At 45.7% G+C, this 19,480-nt stretch overlaps 1 protein-coding gene across 1 annotated transcript; it reads left to right on the top strand.

The window, feature by feature from the left end:
- Nucleotides 1-114: 114 nt before the first annotated feature.
- Mrps5 (mitochondrial ribosomal protein S5) lies at nt 115-16,762 on the top strand. The gene is made up of 12 exons (XM_059261367.1): nt 115-245; nt 3,434-3,517; nt 4,510-4,647; nt 7,274-7,399; nt 8,526-8,759; nt 9,770-9,804; nt 11,033-11,123; nt 12,845-12,891; nt 13,665-13,722; nt 13,981-14,043; nt 15,123-15,259; nt 16,415-16,762. Exons 1-12 carry the CDS (start codon nt 188-190, stop codon nt 16,637-16,639), a joined length of 1,296 nt encoding a protein of 431 aa, XP_059117350.1. The 5' UTR covers nt 115-187; the 3' UTR covers nt 16,640-16,762.
- The last annotated feature ends 2,718 nt before the right edge of the window (nt 16,763-19,480 follow it).

Genomic DNA, 19,480 nt, shown 5'->3' on the forward strand with positions numbered 1-19,480 from the left:
GGTTTCCTTTGTGGTCCATGTGGACAATTTCTCGACCCTCCGTGTGCGCTGAACGCTGGCCCTCGAGTCTCAGCACATCGCCTTGCGCTGATGACGGACGTCTGACGAGGCGCGGTCGCAGCCGGTCGCGGCAGGCGGTGGGGAAGGCTGTCCCGGAGACAGGCAGCGTCGCTGCTCCGGCTCCAGCATGGCGGCGGCCGTACGCGCTGCGGGCTGTCTCCCTGCACTGTGTAGCGTGCCGGCAGGTGAGCGCTGGGACCCGGACTGTATGCGCGCGCCAGCAGGGTGCTTTCCCTCGGGTCTGCGAAGTTCCAGGTCGAGGGACGCAAGAAGTCGCTGGGCCCCTGATCCTGGTCTCGCTTTCGGGTCGGGCAGGCTGTGTGACCTTGCGCGCCTTCTCCCCTTCTCTGGGTCTTGAGATTATAGTTTGAGATTATAGAAAGCGACTGGACTCTGCTTTCAGCCAGGAAAACCTCTCGAGCCCACCCGGTGAGGAGGAGCAGGAGTAGCAAGTATCATCTATGGTTCATGGGGTGATGTCAGTCCCGGCTTCGAGGCCGAGGGCCGCCGGCGAAGCTCAAAACTAAAGGATCGTCCTCTTGCCGAGCCCGTTAGATTAACTAGCTGTCATTTTAGCGCCTGGGACGATCCGTTTGTCGGAATGTCGCCGTTTTCCTCCCGCCCTTCTTAGTTGTGTGCAGTTCTCTAGCATAGCGTTGGCCTGTGGGAATGGCTTCGCGATCCACAGCGTCCTGTTTTATCAAGCCCACCGTCCAGGCCCTGCAAGTTAATTTGGTTGCAGTATGTGGCCCGGAATCACTTGGTGGGGTATGTGACGTGAGCCTGCATTTGTTTTGCCGGCGTTGGAGCAATCTCCTTAATGCCTCTGTCGAATAGTGGGTTGTAGCCTTCGGTCACAGGGGCTTACCCGTGTGCCAGAAACGATCTTAAGCTGTTGGTGATTTTATACCTCCATTTCCTCCTCAGAGTGCCTTTATGATTCCGTTGTATTCTCAAACCACCCCTACCCCACCCCCGCCCACCTTTTTTGTTTTTGAGACAAAGTCTCCCAATTTATAAGCCTCCCGCCTCAGCTCCTAAACGCTAGAGTTACAGTTGTTTTTACTATCAGACTCTGCCTCATTATTCTTGTTTTATAGATGAGGGAATTACAGAGATGGGAAACTTGCTCACAGATTAAGACTTAAAACTTTGCACCCATGATGCCTTGCTCCAAGCCCCTCCCCTCTTTGTGTAACTCCCCTTTTTTATTATTGACATAAATTAGCATAAAACACCCATCTGAAGTGTACACTTCAGTGTTTTGTGGTTTTTTTTAACTTTTTTTGTTTATGTTTTTTTCGACACAGGGTTTCTCTGTGTAGCTTTGGAGCCTGTCCTGGACCTCACTTTGTAGACCAGGCTGCTCTCGAACTCACAAAGATTCACCTGACTCTGCCTCCATCCTGAGTGCTGGGATTAAAGGCTTGCGCCACCACCGCCCAGCATGAAAAACTACTTTTTAACTATTGTGTTCATCCCCTCCAAGCTCTTAATAATCCTCAACACTAGGCAACTACTGATCTATTTCCCACCTGTCTATAGCTTGCCTGTTCTGGACATTTTTTATAAACAGAGTCAAAAGATATCTGCAGTGTTGTCGGACTTATCCAGGCTGTGACATACCAGTCCCATGTTGCTTGTGACCCAATAATATGCTTGTGTGGATATACCACATTTTGTTTATCCGTTGGTTGATGAACATGTGAGCCGTTTCCATCTTTGGCTATCAGGACTGAAGTTAAAGTATTTGAGAGCTGTGTTTTTGTCTATGCCTATATCCATCCTCTCTTGTGTACATTTCCTGGAAGTGGAATTGCTGGTTGCAGCGATGACTCCATGTTTACGGAACTGCCAAGTAGCTATACCATTTTACAGCTCCAGCACAATGTAGGGGTTCTGGTTTCTCTTTGCCAAAACTTGTTATTGTCTGTTCTGTGCAGATAGCCAAGCCAATGGTGTGACAATGTACTAATTTTGTGGCTTTGATTTCTAGTGAGCTTGTTTTCATGTGCTTCTTAACTATTTGCATATGTTCTTGAAGAAATGTTTGTTCAAATCTTTTGTCTGTGTGTGTACACTGAAGATTGAACCCTAGGTACAGGTATGTCCAGACTGTGGCCTGAGGGCGGCTGTGTGGTCCCGTTCAAAACTGTAAACATCTTTAAAACATAAGATTGTGTGTGTGTAACTTGACTGTGTGGTTCTTGACCACAAACTTTGTAGATTTGAGGTCTGTGCCATGTTAAGAGTCAAAGGTTGGGCACACCTGCTAGGAAGGACCTTGTGCATGCTAGGCAAGTGCTCTACCACCGAGCTTTCAGCCCGAGTGTTTGAACAGATGGATCTCATCTGGTGGAGCTGTCTGGGAAGGTTATATGTGCTTAGGAAGCGGAGCCTTGCTGGAGGAAGTGGGTCAATGGAGTTGGGCCTCAAAGCTTTATAGCCTGCCTCCACTTCCTGAACCCCGTTTCTGGGCTGTGGATGTGGGGATCTGCCATCATGTCATCCTTGCTTGCTACCATGTCTTCTCCTCCGTGGTGGACTGCATCTCTCCAGAATTGTGTGCCCAAAAACTTGCCCAGGCTATTGTTGAACTCGCTCTCTAGCTGGGCTTGAACTGTCTATCCTCCCATCTCAGCCTCAAATAGCTAGGTATATATGAACATCCACCAACAGACCTGGCTTCTTGTCCATTTTTCAATTTGGTTGACTTTATTATGGAATTGGAAGACTTATTTGTATTTTCTAGATACAAGTCTCTTGTCAGATACGCAAAAAAAAAAAAAAAAAAAAAAAAAGGTATTTTTTGAGATAGGCTCTTATTGTGTATCCCTGGCTAGCCTGGAACTCATTATGTAGACGAAATTGGCCTTGAAGTCACAGAGATCGGCCTCTCTCTGCCTCCAGACTGGGATATGAGACCTGGCCCATGAAGAAACATCCCCCCCCCCCCCGCGCCCCCCCCCTGGCCCCCGACAGGGTTTCTCTGTGTAGCTCTGGCTGTTCTGGAACTCACTCTGTAGACCAGGCTAGCCTCAAACTCACAGAGATCTGCCTGCCTAGATCTGAAATGCTGGGAAGGGAATTAGGGTTATCCTGTGGCTCAGTGATGAAGAGGCCTTAGCAAAGAAGGACCAGCAAGGACAGCCCAGGGCAGGTGACAGACGGCTTCATACCCAAGGGGATTTCGAAAGGCTTGGAAACTGGGTGGGTTTGAGGGTGAAGGGTGCAGATATCATGTCAACTACTTGGCAAATGGTCATGGACCCAGAGATGGCTTACACTTTGTCTCAATCCTTTTATTCTGTAGGTGTTCCTTTTTGTGTAGAAAGTATCTTTAAACAAGTGTACCCCCTCCCCCCATTTACAGGTCATTTCCTGTCTAGGCAGCTCTCTCTAAACACCTTTCCAGCAGCAGCTTCCTTTTTGGCAGTGAAAACCACTCTCAGCCACGGTAAGATTCTACCACATCTCTGTTCTTGTAAGGTTTGCTTACGATGGAGTAGTTTTGTGACGGGGTTTGGGATGAGCGTGGCCGTCTAGGGGTACTGCCGAAGCATTCCCATCTAGTTATACATGCTTCAGCTTTCTTCCCCAGAGGCGACTGTAGTGACCGTTTGTCTGTCCTTCTGGAGTGTGGAAGGGACAGTCACAGACACACCTGCATTGTTTTTGAACATGAAACAGGATATTCTGCATACTCTGGCATTTTGCTCTGGGGGACATTTGCAGGTCATTGCATGTTCCCTGGCTGCACACAGCAGAGGTCACTGTTTTCCCACAGTAGGCTCTGCACTCTTGGATACTGCAGAGAAATGCCACATCCATTGTGTGGAGGAGTTGCCGCTTCTCTAACTAGCATGGGCATTTAGGTTATTTTGTTTTGAAGGTGTCTCAACTTGTGATTTTTTAAAAAATACATTTCTTTTAGTTATGTCTTTGTGTCTTGGTGCAGGGTATGTATACATGTGTGTAAATGCCTAAGGAGCCAGAAGCATAGGTTCCCTGGAGGAAGAGTCATAGGTGGTTGTGAGACATGTAAAATGGGTGCTAGGAGCCAAACCTGGCTTCTTTTTGAGAGCAGCATATGCTCTTAACTGCTAAGCCATCTCTCCAACCCCAAAACATGATTCTCCAAATTTTAGTGACTTGAACAGTTTTTAGAAATTGTGTGTGTATGTGTGTGTTTGTGTGTGTGTATGTGTGTGTACATTCATTCTACTGTGCGTGTGTAAGTCATGGGGACTATTTGTAGGAGCTGACTCTCTCCTACCACTTGTGTGGGGTCAAATTGAGATTGTCAGGTTTGGCAGCAAGTACCTTTGACTGCCCAACCGTCCCAACAACCTTAGTGACTTATTTTTATTAGTGTGATTGTTTGGTGCTGGCAGTGTTTCTCTAACAGCTATGGGGTCTAACACCAAGTTTTGTTCTGTCTGCCTGTAGGCTCTTGGTCACCAAGGGGAACAAAAACAAACCACTGTCTGACCAGCTTGAGCCATGCACTGCAGACACAGTGCTGCGTTTCCTCTCCTGTCAGCTGGATGGGCCAGCAGAGTAGACCCTACAGCTTCTTCACCAAACGTATGTAGAATGATAAACTTCTCCTTTCATGGAACCAGAAAGAGAAGGTGTTTGTGCCTTCATTATCCTTCTTTCTTAAACAAATAAACATTTTAGTGACTACCTTATAATGTCCTGTTAAAAATAAAAGCATCCCTTGAGGGGTTGGGGATTTAGCTCAGTGGTAGAGCGCTTGCAAGCGCAAGGCCCTGGGTTTGGTCCTCAGCTCTGGAAAAAAAAAACAAAAAACATCCCTTGATATACCCATTAGAATTAGCTACATGTCATCATTTGTACAATTGTTAACAGATTTACTTTGAATGCTGGGGATGTAGCTAGCAAGATGTAAGGTCCTTCATTGTTGGATCATGGCCTAATACCCTGCTGATTTAGAGCCAGGCCAAGGGAAAAAATACATTGGTGCTGTTTTTGGTGGCACCTCCTAGGTGGTTGACTGCGTCGAGATGAGGCTGTCTCCTCTCCAGCCATCAGCTGTCAGAGGCTCACTGAAGCGGGTGATGAACACCAAGCTTTCTGCTTTCTCTGAGAAGCTCGTGGCCACAGAAGTAGCTGCTGCTGCTCTGGATGAGGAGTGGAAGGGCTGTGTGGTCCGAATCAGTGGTGGGAATGACAAACAAGGTTTTCCCATGAAGTGGGGTGTCTTGACCCACTGCATAGTTCCCTGCTGTTGAGTAAGGGGCATTCTTGTTATAGACCAAGGAGAACAGGAGAGAGGACGCGCAAGTCTGTTCCGGGATGCACTGTAGGTGCCAATCTGAGTGCTCTCAACCTGGTTATTTTTAAAAAAGGAGAGAAGGATATTTCTGGACTGACAGAGACTCCTGTGCCTTGGCAGTTGGGACTCAAAAGAGCTCACAGGAAATGAAAGTTTTCAGTCTCTCTAAAGAAGTCCCCATATGTTGTCAGAAAATCTTAAACAAAGAAGGTAAGAAGCCCAGGACCAAAGCACCAAAGATTGAGTGTCTTGTTACTCTACGTGCCCTGCAACACAAAAGCCTACATGTTGCTCTGAAGAAACAACACACTAAGAAAAATGAGGAGGAGGCTGCAGAACATGCTAAACTTTTAACCAAGAGAATGAAGGGAGTCAAAAATGCCCCAGAGTGTCAAGAGACGTAGGCTCTCTTCACTGAGAGCTTCTACTTCTGAGTCCAGTTAAAAAAAAGTCCTTAAGAGTAACAAGTAAATGATCAAACTTTTAGTCTCAAAACAAAAAACCAAACCAACCTATTGGCTCCTTTTAGTTGTGCCTTTAGCTGAGGAGATAGATCAATCTGGGGAAGGTAATTTTTAGTAACATTATTTTATGGATACTGCTCTTATTTGCGATAATGTCACTGGAGCTCACCTAAGAGGCTGGCCAGCAGGCTCCAGGAATCCACCTTATCTGCTCTCCAGTACTGGGATTCCAAGCATGTGCCGTTGTGCCTGGCTGTTTGGACGTGGCTTCTGAGGGTCAGATCCATGCCTTCAGGCTTGCAAGGCAAGCACTACCTACTAGGCCATCTTCCCAGCCCTGGCTTCAATTTTTATTATATAAGTTCGTAATAGAATAAAATCTAGTTACGAAATAGTTGGTGAACTTGGAAAGGTGAAATTTAAATACCAATAAAATGCAGTAAGGATCAACTTAAAGAATTTAGGCATTTACAAGTACAAAGTATTGATTGGGATGCAGGGTTTAAACAGATGTTGGGACCCTAGAAATTGACAAATAGAAATGAATTAGCAGTCTTAGAGTGTGCATGTGTTAAAGAACTCAGTGTGACTTAAAATAGTCAAGTACAAACACACACACGGGGATTAGCTATGAAACACTGGAATATCTCTTTTATGTGTAGTTTGAAAGAAGGGGATGTTGGGTATCGACGGAAGAATAGAGCGAACTCTCTAAATGGGGTGTAGGTTCTCATGTGTAAGAAAGTGTCCTAGTTAGCTTTACTTGTCAATTTGACACAGCCTAGAGTCATCTGGGCAGAAAGCCTCAAAGTCAGATTGGCCTGTGGACATGTCGATGGGGACTGTCTTGATTGTTAATTGATGTAGGAGGGACCAGCCCTCTGGGAGGCACCAGCCCTAGGTAGGTGGTCCTGGACTATGTCAGAAAGCAAATGAGCACAAACCTGCCATTGAGCCAGCCAGCAGTGTTCCTCAATGGTTTCTGCCTCAAGGTCTTGCTTCGATCCCTGCCTGACTTCCCTCAGTGGACTGAACTGGACTGGGAGCCACCCCACGGTGCCCCTCTCCTGAGCTGCTTTGGTCAGAGTGGTTTATCACCGCAGTGGAGATGAGATAGGACAGAAGGGTACTGCTTACTCCAGTGATTATTGTGGAGGCAAGAGGACAGGGAAGCAACCCAAGTCATAGCTGATTGAGTGTCAGGCAGACAAGCCTGCCAGCGAGGGGCTCAGGTGGCAGCTGTCTTCTGTGAGGAGTAATAGCATAGGCTCCTCTTGGGTTTTCCAAATGTGACTGTGTGGTACTCAGAGAGTGACTTTGTTCTGCTTCTAATGCCACTGCAAGGGTGTACGTGAAGTGGCTTCTCCTGGCCTTTTTTGTTCAAGGAGACATAGGTGATCGCTTGAACAATGCAGGATTTCAAGCAGCCGACCCTGTGTCGTTGCAGTGACAGCAGAAGAACTCTGGAAAGGTGCTTTAGCGGAGACTGGTGCCGGGGCGAGGAAAGGCAGGGGCAAAAGGACAAAGAGGAAGAGGAAGAAGGATTTGAACAGGGGCCAGATCATCGGAGAAGGTAAGCTTACGTTAAAGCTTCTGATCTCCTGTCTTGTGTATCCCAGGCTGGCCTTGAACTCGTGATCCTCTTACCTTAGCCTCCCTGAAACTATGATTACAGGCATGTGCTGGAACTCCCAGCTAATGTGCTGATCTTTGTTTTTTTGTATTACAAAATCACATGTATATCTTGTCAGTTAGAAAAGAAACAAAAGCAAGTATGTAGAGAACATGGAGCGCCCCTTTCAGTGCCTGTAGTCTGGTTGCCTCCCCATCTCATTCTGTTGTTTCCTTTAATATTTCCATGTTTTTATATAAATGCCTTTCTGAAGATAATTTAATCACGCTACATGTTGTGTGCTGTGCGATGGTGAGTTAATTGTCACCTTGACGTACTCTGGAGTCACCCAGGAAGAGTCTCAGTGAAGGGTTGTCTAGGTCAAGTTGACCTGTGGGCATGTTTGTGGGGCTCTGTCTTGATTATGTGGGTTAGTGTGGGAAAACCCAGTCTAAAGGCAGGAGGTCTGGGTCCTGGACTTATCAAAAAGGAGAAAGTGAGCCGAGTGCTAGCAAGTGTGTGCATTCCTTCTCACTCTGCTCTTGCCTGTGGGTGTGACTGACTAGCTGCCTCCTTGACTTGAGTGGTGGATGGGAACCTGGAACCGTGAGTTAAAACAAACCCTCTTCCAAGTTGCTTTTGTCTGAGTCTTTTATCAGAAAAAAGGAAAGCAGGTTATGCTGTCTTAAAATTTGCTTGTTTTGGTCACTAGTTGGTCTTGGAAGAGTCCACATCAGACCTTCGAAAGTGACTTTGTTCTTTGGATTTCATGAAGAGTGTCCCACACACCAGCTGTGCCGTGTGGCTGAACACTTTGATTGTGAAGATTGCTTTTCCAATAACATCTGAGTGGATGTGCTCGTCCAGGCCCACGTGTGCTTGTCCCCTATGAGAGTCTTTAGGTAGTGTGCATCACAGTGATTTAGCGTCCCACATTTACAGTGTCCATAGCACAAGGTGACATGCTGAGCAGTCATGCTGCTCAGGCTCTGCCAGCTCTGGGTTATCTGTCCAGACCTGCCTGGCATTTTAATACTGGAAAAATGATTCTTCAAATTCTTATTTATGAATATTTTTAAATCTTCAGGGCGTTCTGGTTTCCTGTGGCCCGGTCTGAATGTCCCTGTTATGAAAAGTGGAGTAGTCCAGACCATTGGCCAAAGAAGCAGAGAAGAGCAGCAGAAGGTGGAGGCCCACATGACACAGCAGAGAGAAGAGTGGGAACGGAGGAGGAAGATAAAAGTCAAACGGGCGCGCGGGTGGAGCGGAAGCTCATGGGGAGGTGTCAGTATCGGCCCCCCAGACCCAGGACCCAACGGAGGTAGCCAAGTTCCCATCTTACTCGCCCTGTGACAGGTGACAGTGCTAGGGTGGTTTTGAAATGACTTATTATTGTTACTATTTTTAACCTTGCCTGTTTAGGTTTTACTTTTTCCTGAAAAGGGTTTCAGCATCCTCGAGTAATTTACCACATTGTTATCCACACTGTGTCATAGGGAACACAGCCGAGAAGCGTGGCTAGAAATTTTCATACTAAGTTAAGCTCGTGCAGTAACCATAACTAAACTCAGTGGTTTGTTGTTGTTGTTGTTGTTGTTTTAAAGGAAAAGAAAAGACATGAAAATGGGAGAGAGATGCGTAGGTAGAAAGGTTTCAAGGCGAGTAGGCAGGGAGAGGAGGGAGAATGGGTGATTCTGATCAGAGTGCATTACACACATGTAAAATTGTAGGTGAATAAAAGATTATCTTCAAAAGTTAAAGACAGACTATGGCGAATGAGGTGACCGAGCACCTCATGGCCAGGAGGCTTTGGTGGGACTAGAGGTCATGAGTGGTGAGTGGTGAGGTGCTGTGTCTTGACTTCAGTCCAGCCATGCCCAGTAGTCAGGTGTGGCCAGCGAGCTGCACTGATTCAGGGGAGGGAGTGTGGGGAAAAGGTTGGGGGTTAGAGAGATGCCTTTGGTGTCTTAAGGCAAACAGTGATCAACGGTCTGGAGCTGATGAGGGCCCTTCGAGCTGGTAAGGCAGAGCCCTGCGGAGTTGGCAGAGGGTGATCCAAGTTCATGAATCAGAGGCAGAGCAGTCTATTGAGTATAGGGCCAGGATGTGGCCTTGAGAGAGGTACCTGAGGACCTGAGACTTTTTAACAGTAGAGTCTGTGGGGGGGCCAGGGTGTAGCTCTGTGATAGGATGCTTACCCAGCAGTCAGGGGGCCCTGGGTTCAGTCCTCATTAATACCTCACCAAAGAAAAATGTCTGTAATGGTGCCAGAACACTGCCTACAGTAATACCACAGTCATTCATCTACAGGCTTTTTCTTTCTTCTTGTAGAAACGTATGAAGACTTTGATACCAGGATTCTTGAGGTAGGCACACGGAATTAGGTACCCTACCATGCCTCTGGAGAGTTGAGATGAGATGAATGGGCTAGGGCAAAAGGGGCTGGGGGAAAAGCTTTCGGGGGAGGAGTGTCTCAGACGCACGGCTGATCTGGCCGAGGCAGCCTCGTGACAGGTGACTTCAGTGGTTGTTGAATAGCAGACTTGAGCTTCTGTGTGCTTCCCTCCACCCTAAAGCTCAAGAAGGGTTAGCAGTTTACCCTGAGTTAAAAACAGCTGTGTCAGCGCTCAGCTGAGGGGACACAGATGAGGGGGCAGAGTCACTGGTAGAAGCTGGGCAGTGACTCCCCGATCAGTGAACTTGAGCCACTTTTCCAGAGCATTCTCTAGGGCGGTCCCTGCCGTTGGTCTGGCACTACACCTTACTGCTGAGTCACTGGGGAGCAGTCACCTGCCCTGGAGCTGCCCTGAGTATGCACATAACGTCTTCTGTCAGTCAGAGCTCAGCTTAAAGGATGTCCGTCAGGACTTCTGTTGTTAGCCAAGATTAGAGATGTTGAGAGCTAGCTTCTGTTGTGTTTTAGTTTTCTGTATGATTGTCCACAGAGCAGATGCAGATCCCTTTTCCTTTATCTGTTTTACAGTAAAGGAGCACATGAACCACGGGTGTGGCTCCCTGTAAGTGAGGTAGTTAACAGTTAATAGTTCCCGTCCTTTAGAATGGGCCAGAGTAAACCAGACAGACCACCTGAGAATGTTTTTGTAGTTCACTATAAGCAGGCATTTCCAATTTTTCTGTTTCCCATTAAAGCCTAGCCCTTATCCAGCTGTCCAGTACTATGCTTCTATATGCTGTGTTTCACCGTATGTAGACAAGTGAGCAGTTCTGTTCTGGCTATCTCTTATTACTCACTGATGAGCCATTCCATTTTAATTCAGAGTGTTTTTCTTTCCTGTGGCACATTGATTAAGGTAGGCCATTTTGAGTTGTGTAAGTTTCAGAATTCTTAGTTGAATCTTCCAGTTCGCCTGTGAAACAGGAAGAGAAATTCTTCCTTCCATCCTCTTCCCGAGGAGATGGTCGGGGGGCAGCTTTGTGAGCCTGTGTCCAGACAAAGTCCGTTGTTGTTTGTCTTAAGCACAGAAGGTGCAGTGCCCACACACCGTGAGTGAGTGTAGCGGGGCCAGCCAAGCAGCACTGCTGGTCCTTCAGAACTGTCCCAAGGGAATACTGATGAGACAGTTTGTCTTCTAGGTAAGAAATGTTTTCAATATGACCGCAAAAGAGGGAAGAAAGAAGTCGGTCCGTGTCCTGGTTGCTGTGGGGAATGGAAATGGTGCTGCAGGTGAATGGGGTGGTATTACACTGGTGGTGGTGGTGGTGGTGGGAGTTGGGCTGGGCCTGGCCTTGCTGAGAGCCTGAGAGTCCATGTTGCTGGTCTGATCTCCCTACTGGTTAAACCTTTTAGTGGTTTGGGTTCACAGACGCAAATTTTCACTATGTAACCAAAGCCCAGTGAGTGCACTTTGTAATACCTTTGCTGCTATAGGCATAGGGGGACTTCTGGTAGTGAGGTTGCTACCCTTTTATGTGGTGAAAAGAACTACCAGATTGTCTCCCATCATACCCCTGCCCCCGATACTGTCAAGCTTCCGTGACTGACAGCATGATGTGTGCGTCATACCTCTTAGTTTTTGTTTGTGTATCTTTGGTTAGGAAGTGCGGGCATGGTTTTACACGTTTATCCACCATGCCGTTTTCTTCCTGAGTTTATCGGGTGGTGGTGGTTCTCCTAACTGAGTAGTGTAAGCTTTTTATAAGTTGCAGACATATCAGCCCATTGCCTTTTCAATGTTTTGACTTAGTTTTAATTTTTTTCTGACAGTGTTAAATCCAGAGACTTTGTAAGCTTTTGTATAGCAAATCTGTCGCTCTTAGATCACTTCCAATTTTATGCTTTGCTTAAAGAGTCTCTATTTGAAGATTATAAATAAGTCCACTCATATTTTCCTCTGGGATAGCCATGTTTTCATGGTTTTGTTTGTTTCATTTATCTGAAATTAGAATTCACATTTCTTTGTCCCAGGTCTTCGGTGTCTTGCGTGTCTCTTGTCTTATACATGATGCTTCCCTTTGTATAACTTACAAAGTAAATCTTCAAATTCAATAATTGGCAGTGGCAGCAGATGCCAGTTGCTTTCTCAGAACCTATGAAAAACCTTATTTGAAATAATCACAGGTTGAAGGACCACTGATCTTATCTTTTAAAACCTAGGTTCTGCGTGACAGTCCCAGTAAAAGCATTTGTCTCCCTGGAGCAATGTGTTTTCCACCTGCTGCTTACTTTAATCTGTTTCAAAAGGTGTCCAAAATCATTTGCCTATTAACTTAGAACATGTTTAATTTTAAAACCTGAGTGCAGAGGCTGGAGAGATAGCTCAGGGTTAAGAGCACTTGTTGCTCTTTCAGAAGACTAGGGTTCAGTTTCCAGTGCTCACATGGCAGCTCACAACCATTTGTAGCTCCAGTTCCAGAGCATCTGACACCTCTTCTCACCGCCTTGGACTCCTGCGTGCATGTAGTACACAGACATACACTCACACACATACACATCCACACACATACACTCATACACATAAAAATAAATAAATAACCCAGAGCCAGCCCAGCACTTGAGAGGCAGTGGCAGGTGGATCTCCAAGTTCAAGACCATCCTGGTCTATAGAGTTTGTTCTAGGATAGCCAGGGCTACACAGAGAAACCCTATCTCAAAAAAAAAAAACCCAAAATAAGTAAATAAATGAGTAACCAAGCTCACTTCACTTCAGTAAAGGTTTATTAAAGGCAGTGCAGTGCGTCTGATGTTGAGTTTCATGAACACATTCAAAACTAAAATGTCCAAAGCAGACAGGCAAAGCCCTGTGGCTGTGCTTGTTGGTTATGGGAGCAGCTTTTCTGTGGGTGGTGGCTTGGAAACACTGTTGGAGCCAAAATTGGGGATGTGGTGGAAGGCAAGTTGTATGCAAGGCTGTTTTCGTTTCCACATCTTTGCTTTTTCTTTGAAAGGTTTTGCTGTTGGGAAAGCTGCTGACCGGGCAGATGCTTTCAGAAAGGTATGTGCTTTATGTCTCTGTTTGAGACAGGGTTCCTCTGTGGCTGGAGCTCTGGGTCCTCCTGCCTCTGCCTCCCGAGTGTCAGGAGTGCATATGCGTGCTACCACATCCAGTGCTTTTCTGTTTTCCTATTTAGTAAAAAAGATAATGAGCTGTGTGTTAGACAGCCTGGGAACCATAAGAAAATAATAATTTGTTCTAGAACTTTCTCACTGTCAAAGGTTGCTTATCTCGTAAGAAGCCATCTCTCACGTACCTGTTACAGACCTGTGGTTGCTGTCTGTGACGAGCCTGCTATGGGGGCTTGCATACCGACAGGCTGTTCAGAATCACTCAGGAAGGTTCATAAGTGGAACAGTGAAATTGTGCTTATTTTTTTTTTAATACTAAAGTTTTTGTATAGGTGAAATTACTTGTAATAAAATATTTTATAAAAGATGTTTTTGAACTCCAATAAGAAGCCAGATGTGGTGGTATACCTCTGTAATTCCAGCACATGGGAGGCTAAGGCAGGAGGATTTTGAATTTGAGGTCAGCCTGGGGTACATAGCAAAACCCTGACTCAGAGATTGAGCCAACAACAACAAAAACAGGGTCTCTCTAAATAGTCCTGGCTGTTCTGGAACTCACTATGTAGAGGAGGCTGGCCTTGAATTTGCAGAGGTCTGTCTGGTTCTGCCTCCTGAGTGCTGGGATTAAAGACGTGTGCCACCACACTCATCTAGACAATAAAATATTTAAGAAATATTTTCATTCTTTTTTTTTTTTTTTAGGCAAAGAACAGAGCAATTCATTATTTGCATTATATAGAACTATACGAAGGCCATACAAGTGAGTATGAGGCATTTCTCCTGAAATCTGCAGGAGTGTATCTGTTACAGAATGTATGGCAAGATATTGTTGTGTTTCTCTGTATTCTGTTCTTACAAATGCATGAAATGTGGAAACCGATCTAACCCAGGGACCAGTATGTGTCCATCCTTGGCCTCTGTGTGCTGCTGTTCAGGGCAGGATGCGTGGCTCTGTGCTGTTGCGGAGCTGTTGAAGCCTCTCACCCGACCCTTCTTGTCTTTGTGTTTTTGCCTCCAGTATTCCATGATATTTCACTAAGATTTAAGAGGACGCAGATCAGGATGAAGAGACAACCCAGAGGTAACTAGCTCTCACCATTTGTAGAAGATAAGGCAGAGGAACTGCAGCAGCCCAGTCCTTTGCTCTTTTTTTGTCCACCTTTCTTGATCTTATGGAGGCATTTTTCAACTCAGGTTCCCTCCTTTCTGATGACTCTAGCGTGTGTCAAGTTGACACAGAACTAGCCAGTACAACCACTAAGCTATGTCTCCAGCCCCACCCCACACTGAGTGCCCAGCACCTGTGAGGTCTCCCTGTTGAAGCATGGGGCATGCAGAAAGGGCTCTTCCTGCCTCTCAGAGAAGCAGGCAGAGTTTGCCTTGGGGCTGTGATAGTCACTCCTCATGATCTGTGGGTGTAGACTCTGACACAGTCTCATTTACATCTCGCCTGCAATTCTGCAGTGAAAAATGGTCTCGTATAACCCTAGTTACATAAATCTCTGAAAGTTTGGTGCTGAGAAGTTAAAACATTTACAATTTTATATCAAGGCTTCTACAATTCTGCTAAAGCTGTGGGGTGAAACAACATCACCCCCCACAAACAAAACAAAACGCTCACACCAATGTGTTAATGCATCAGAACTTGTCTTCTGCTCCTCAGCTTAATAAATCACTCAGATGCCTGCTTATTAGACCTATGACAAGGATCAGACCCACTTTGTTCCATAGAATGGCTGCCAGCCTGTAGGTGATTGTGTGGTTATCTGTGGCTGTTGAGATCGCTCAAATCAAATACACACCACATTTGCTATGAAAAAAGAATGTAAAGTCTTTCACTTCATATTGTAGGAAGTACATTTTGAAATGGTAATATGTGGACCTGTTGGCTTAGTAAAATATATTGCTAAAAATGCATTGTGCATTAAATGCATTAAAAAACTTTAATTCATCTATGAGAAAAATTTAAATCAATCACATTCTTACACTGCCTTTTCTTTTTTGGTGTGTGTGTGTGTGTGTGTGTGTGTGTGTGTGTGTGTGTGTGTGTATGTGTTGATTTAGACACATTTATTCCCTAAATGCAGAGGCCAGCACCGTATGAAAGTCAGCAGAGAGGGTGACAGAGTTGTTGGGTGTTTAATTTTGATCTTCTTCCAGGTTATGGCCTCCGCTGCCACAGGGCCATTATCACCATCTGCCGCCTCATTGGCATCAAGGACATGTATGCAAGGGTCACTGGGTCTATGAACATGACCAACCTCACCCGGGGCCTCTTCCATGGGCTTGCTCGCCAGGTAACCCCCAGTGGAAAGGCGGAAGCACTGGCTTGTGTTCCAGACCGTGCTGTAGTGTTTTCTCCTTGGTACATCTCCACGTGGAGTAGAGGGATTCTAAGCTAGGTCCAGGCCTAGTCAGACAGCCCAGGGCTTCCACCTCCCAGGATATAGAACCTTGTTTATTAATGGTTATAGTTCAGTAATTCAGGTCAGTGTGTGCTCTGTGGGTAACATGAAGACTGATTGTGCTCCCTGAATGGAGGGGCCCTAGGTGCTTCACCAAGTCCAACAAATAGGATTAAACTAGCAAATGGACTTTCTTTTTTGGGGGGGAGTGGTTTTTGAGACAAGGTTTCTTTGTGTATCCCTGGCTGTCCTGGAACTCACTTTGTAGACCAGGCTGGCTTCGAACTCAGAACTCACTGCCTCTGCCTTCTGAGTGCTGGGTTTAAAGGCTTGCGCCACCACCACCCAGCTAGACTTGCTTTTGTCATTTTGGCATTTGATACACTGAAGGAGCTAGACTAAGCATGTTTTTAATGATAGAACAGTATAATTACTGACTTTGTAAAATGCTGAAATTTAAACTTGAAGAAGTCCATGAGGCATTGGTTTAAAAGTTACTTCAGGTTGGGGATTTAGCTCAGTGGTAGAACACTTGCCTAGCACTGGGTTCGATCCTCAGCTCAAAAAAAAAAAAAAAAAAAAAAAAAAAAAAAAAAAAAAGTTACTTCAGTAGATTTACTGTCAGATGTAGCCATGGAAGCAAAGAGTGGCATGTCCTCTGAGGTGGGAACCCTAACTTGCTGTCCAGTGGGGTCTGGCTCACTGTCCCACCACCCCATATGGAAGGGAAGGTTTGTGACTCACGGTCCTTCAACCCTATATGGCTTGTGACTTTGAGGCCCTCCTGGTAGTCCTGTGACCTTGGCCAACAGGTTTTCTTCCATCTTAGTTTGGTGTGGTGGGCTGTGGGCTGAGGTAAATCCCTGTGGACACATCATCCCTGTCAGCCACACACATTACCCAAATCAAGTGAAACAGCTACTTCACTTCCCCAGGCTGTTGAGGGTTCTCGATGCTGGCTCCTCTCTGGCTGACAGAAGCTTCTGATCCTTTAAGTCGAAAGTGTCCTTCACAGACCTGATCTGTTCTCCATTTGCCCTTTTCCAGGAAACTCACCAACATCTGGCCGATAAGAAGGGTCTCCACGTGGTGGAGTTCCGGGAGGAATGTGGCCCTCTGCCTATTCTGGTAGCCTCCCCGCAGGGGGCCTTGAGTAAGGAGCCGGAGCCAGAGCCCGAGGTTCCTGACGTCAAACTGGACTGGCAAGAAATAAAGGCCATGCAGGGGATGAAGCGCTCTGTGTGGTCTGGTTTAAAGAGATCTGCCACCTGAATGTCCCCAGCCTGGTCCAGCCAGTGCTTGGTGCTGGCCAGCACCTGGAAGAGACTCTACCCTACAATTTGATGTATTGCCTTTCTTTTTCTTTCTTTTTTTTTTTTTTTTTAAAAGAGAGTCCAACCTTCTTTGTTTTCAAATAAATAATTATAGATTTGATTTATTGAGCACATGGTATATAGCAGTCAGTGTGATGGGAATTCTATGTGCAAATATCAGGAGCAAGTCATTCATTTAAGCTAGTAAGTGAAATGGGAGAGAACTAATAGACCAGTCGATAGTCATATGCACCACGGTCATTGCTGTGATAATTATAGGTAATGTATATTACTGAGTCATCCAAATATGGATGTTTTTTTAACTTTACTTTACAGAGCAGTGGAGTAACCTGACTACATTAGGCACCACCAGACGGTTTCCCTGGCAGCTGCACGTGCCGTTTATGTTCCGTTACTCTTGGTCTTTACGCAATAGTTGTTCTGGTGTGTATCTGAAGTGCTGCCTGTCACCGTGTGACCCTGAAGGCTGATGATGTTGAGTGTCCTCATGGGCTTAGTAGGCATTCATGTGTGCTTTGGGTGAAATGTCCATTCAAATCCTTTACTCATTTAAAAAATTGGCTTATTTGTGTGTGTGTGTGTTTTAAGATATATTTATTTATTATGTATTTATTTATTATGTATACAGCATGTTTGCCTGCAGGCCAGAAGAGGGAGGGCACCAGATCTCATTATAGATGGTTGTGAGCCACCATGTGGTTGCTGGGAATTGAACTCAGGACCTCTGGAGGAGCAGCCAGTGCTCTTAACCTCTGAGCCATCTCTCCAGCCCTTATTTGTGTTTTTATTATGAGCTGTAATTGTTCTTTGTGTATTCTAGAACAAATCTATGAGATTCAGCATACACTTGCAGTTGGGTCCTAGTTACTGGTTTTGTGTCCCCCCCCCCCCCTTTCTGATACTTGCCTTTAATTGGTGTTTTTAGGCCATTGACCTATAAAGTGGTTGTGATGTGGTAGAATCAGTATCTTCCACTATCAGCTATTCTCCTTTTCCTTTTTTTTTAGTAGTTACACTAGAGTTTGCTGTTTATGTTTACAGCTAATTCAGCTCTCCCCGGTAGGTAGTCTGCAGAAATGGAGGATTTAGTTCCTGCCCCCTCTACCAGATACCTGAGCGGTGTTCACTGAGTCATTGCTACGATCATGGTTTTGAGCAAACATCTGTTAGGCCAACTAAGAAAAATTTAAGTTTTTTTTTCCTCTCCGTAAGTCTGTTTCTGACCTACATCACTTCCTTTTTGTGTAGCTTAGCTTACAAGGCGGGTTCATCACAATAAAGCCCTTCAGGTGTTTGTCTAAGTCTCGGTCTCATAGTTTGAAGGATAGTTTTACAGGGTACAGAATTGTAGGTTGGTGAGGTTTCTCTTTGAACACTTTAAGAATTTTACTCCCATGGTTTCTGAGAAGTCGGGTGTATGGCTTATTTCTGCTCCTCCTCTATAGGTAATGTGTTTTCCTCTGTCTTCTTTGAGGACTTCCCCTGCATCTTTTTTCTTCAGCAGTTTGACGTGATGTGCTTGGATGTGGGTCTTTGGATGCTTTTTCTGCTCGGTGTTCTCTGAGCTTCCTGGACCTTTGATGTCTGACAGTAATTGGCGGAAGTTGTTACTCCTTCGAGTATCTCTTCATTGTGTTCCCATTAGTTTTGCTACCCCCTTTGTTGTCTTACAGTTCTTTGATTCATCCTCCCCTCCTCTGTCCTGCTCTGTAAGTCTAATGATGTATCTCCAACTAGAGGTCCTTGTCATGTTTAGTCTAGCAATAAGCCCATTTAAAGATGCTCTCTGTTTCTCTTGTAGCATTCTGGGTGTTTTGTTTTTATTTGTTTATTCATATTTTGAGACAAGGTTTAAATGAGAATAGCCCCTATAGGCTCGTATGTTTGAGTGCTTGGTCCTGTTAGTGGAACAGTTTAGGAAGGATTAGGAAGTGTGGCCTTGTTGAAAGAGGTGTGTCGCTGGGGTGGACTTTGAGGTTTCAAAAACCCATACCAGGCCCAGTCTTTATCTCTGCTACCTATGGATTAGAATGTAAAGCTTTCAGCCCTATGCCTGCCTGCCTAATGTCGTGCTTCCTGCCATGATGATAATGATGAATTAACCCTTTGAAACTGTAAGCAAGCCCACAATTAAATATTTTTGTTTGTTTATTTTTTTAAAATAAGAGTAGCCTTGATCATGGTGTCTCTTCACAGTAGTAGGACAGTAACTAAGACATGGGGTCTCATGTAGTCCAGGTTGGCTTCTAATTCTCCATGTGGCCAGAGCTGGCCTGATTGTCCTGCTAAGTGTTGTGATTACATGGTGTGCAAGTATGCCCCACTTAGTATCATACATCTCCCCCGCCCCCCTTACAGTACCAGAGATGGAGCCCAGGATGTTGAACAAGCTGGATGAGTGCTCTGCCGCCGAAGGACACCCCTGGCGTGTTTCCACCTTCTTTTCCCCAGCATGGTTCTGATTCTTTCTTAGACTCTCCCTCTCTGCTTACATTCCCGTGTGTTCTTTGATGTTGTCTATTTCCCATAGCACACTAACCTTAGTTGTGTTGAACATGCCTGGGCTGGTCACTAACATCCATCCCTGCTGCGTCTCGGTCCTGCACTGTTCAGATGGTGCCTTTGCTTTCAGTGGAAGTTGTCCCTCATTGCTGGGAGCTAGATGTGATGTGCTGGGTGAGGAGCTGAGGAAGTCGGCCTCAGGAAGTAAGGGGTGAGATGTGGAGGATGGGAAGTTCTCTGTGGTCCTGTGGTTAGACCTCAGTCTCCTGGTGAGCCT

This window comes from Peromyscus eremicus, chromosome 4 (assembly GCF_949786415.1).
Source record: "Peromyscus eremicus chromosome 4, PerEre_H2_v1, whole genome shotgun sequence".
Taxonomy (NCBI): Eukaryota; Metazoa; Chordata; class Mammalia; order Rodentia; family Cricetidae; genus Peromyscus; species Peromyscus eremicus.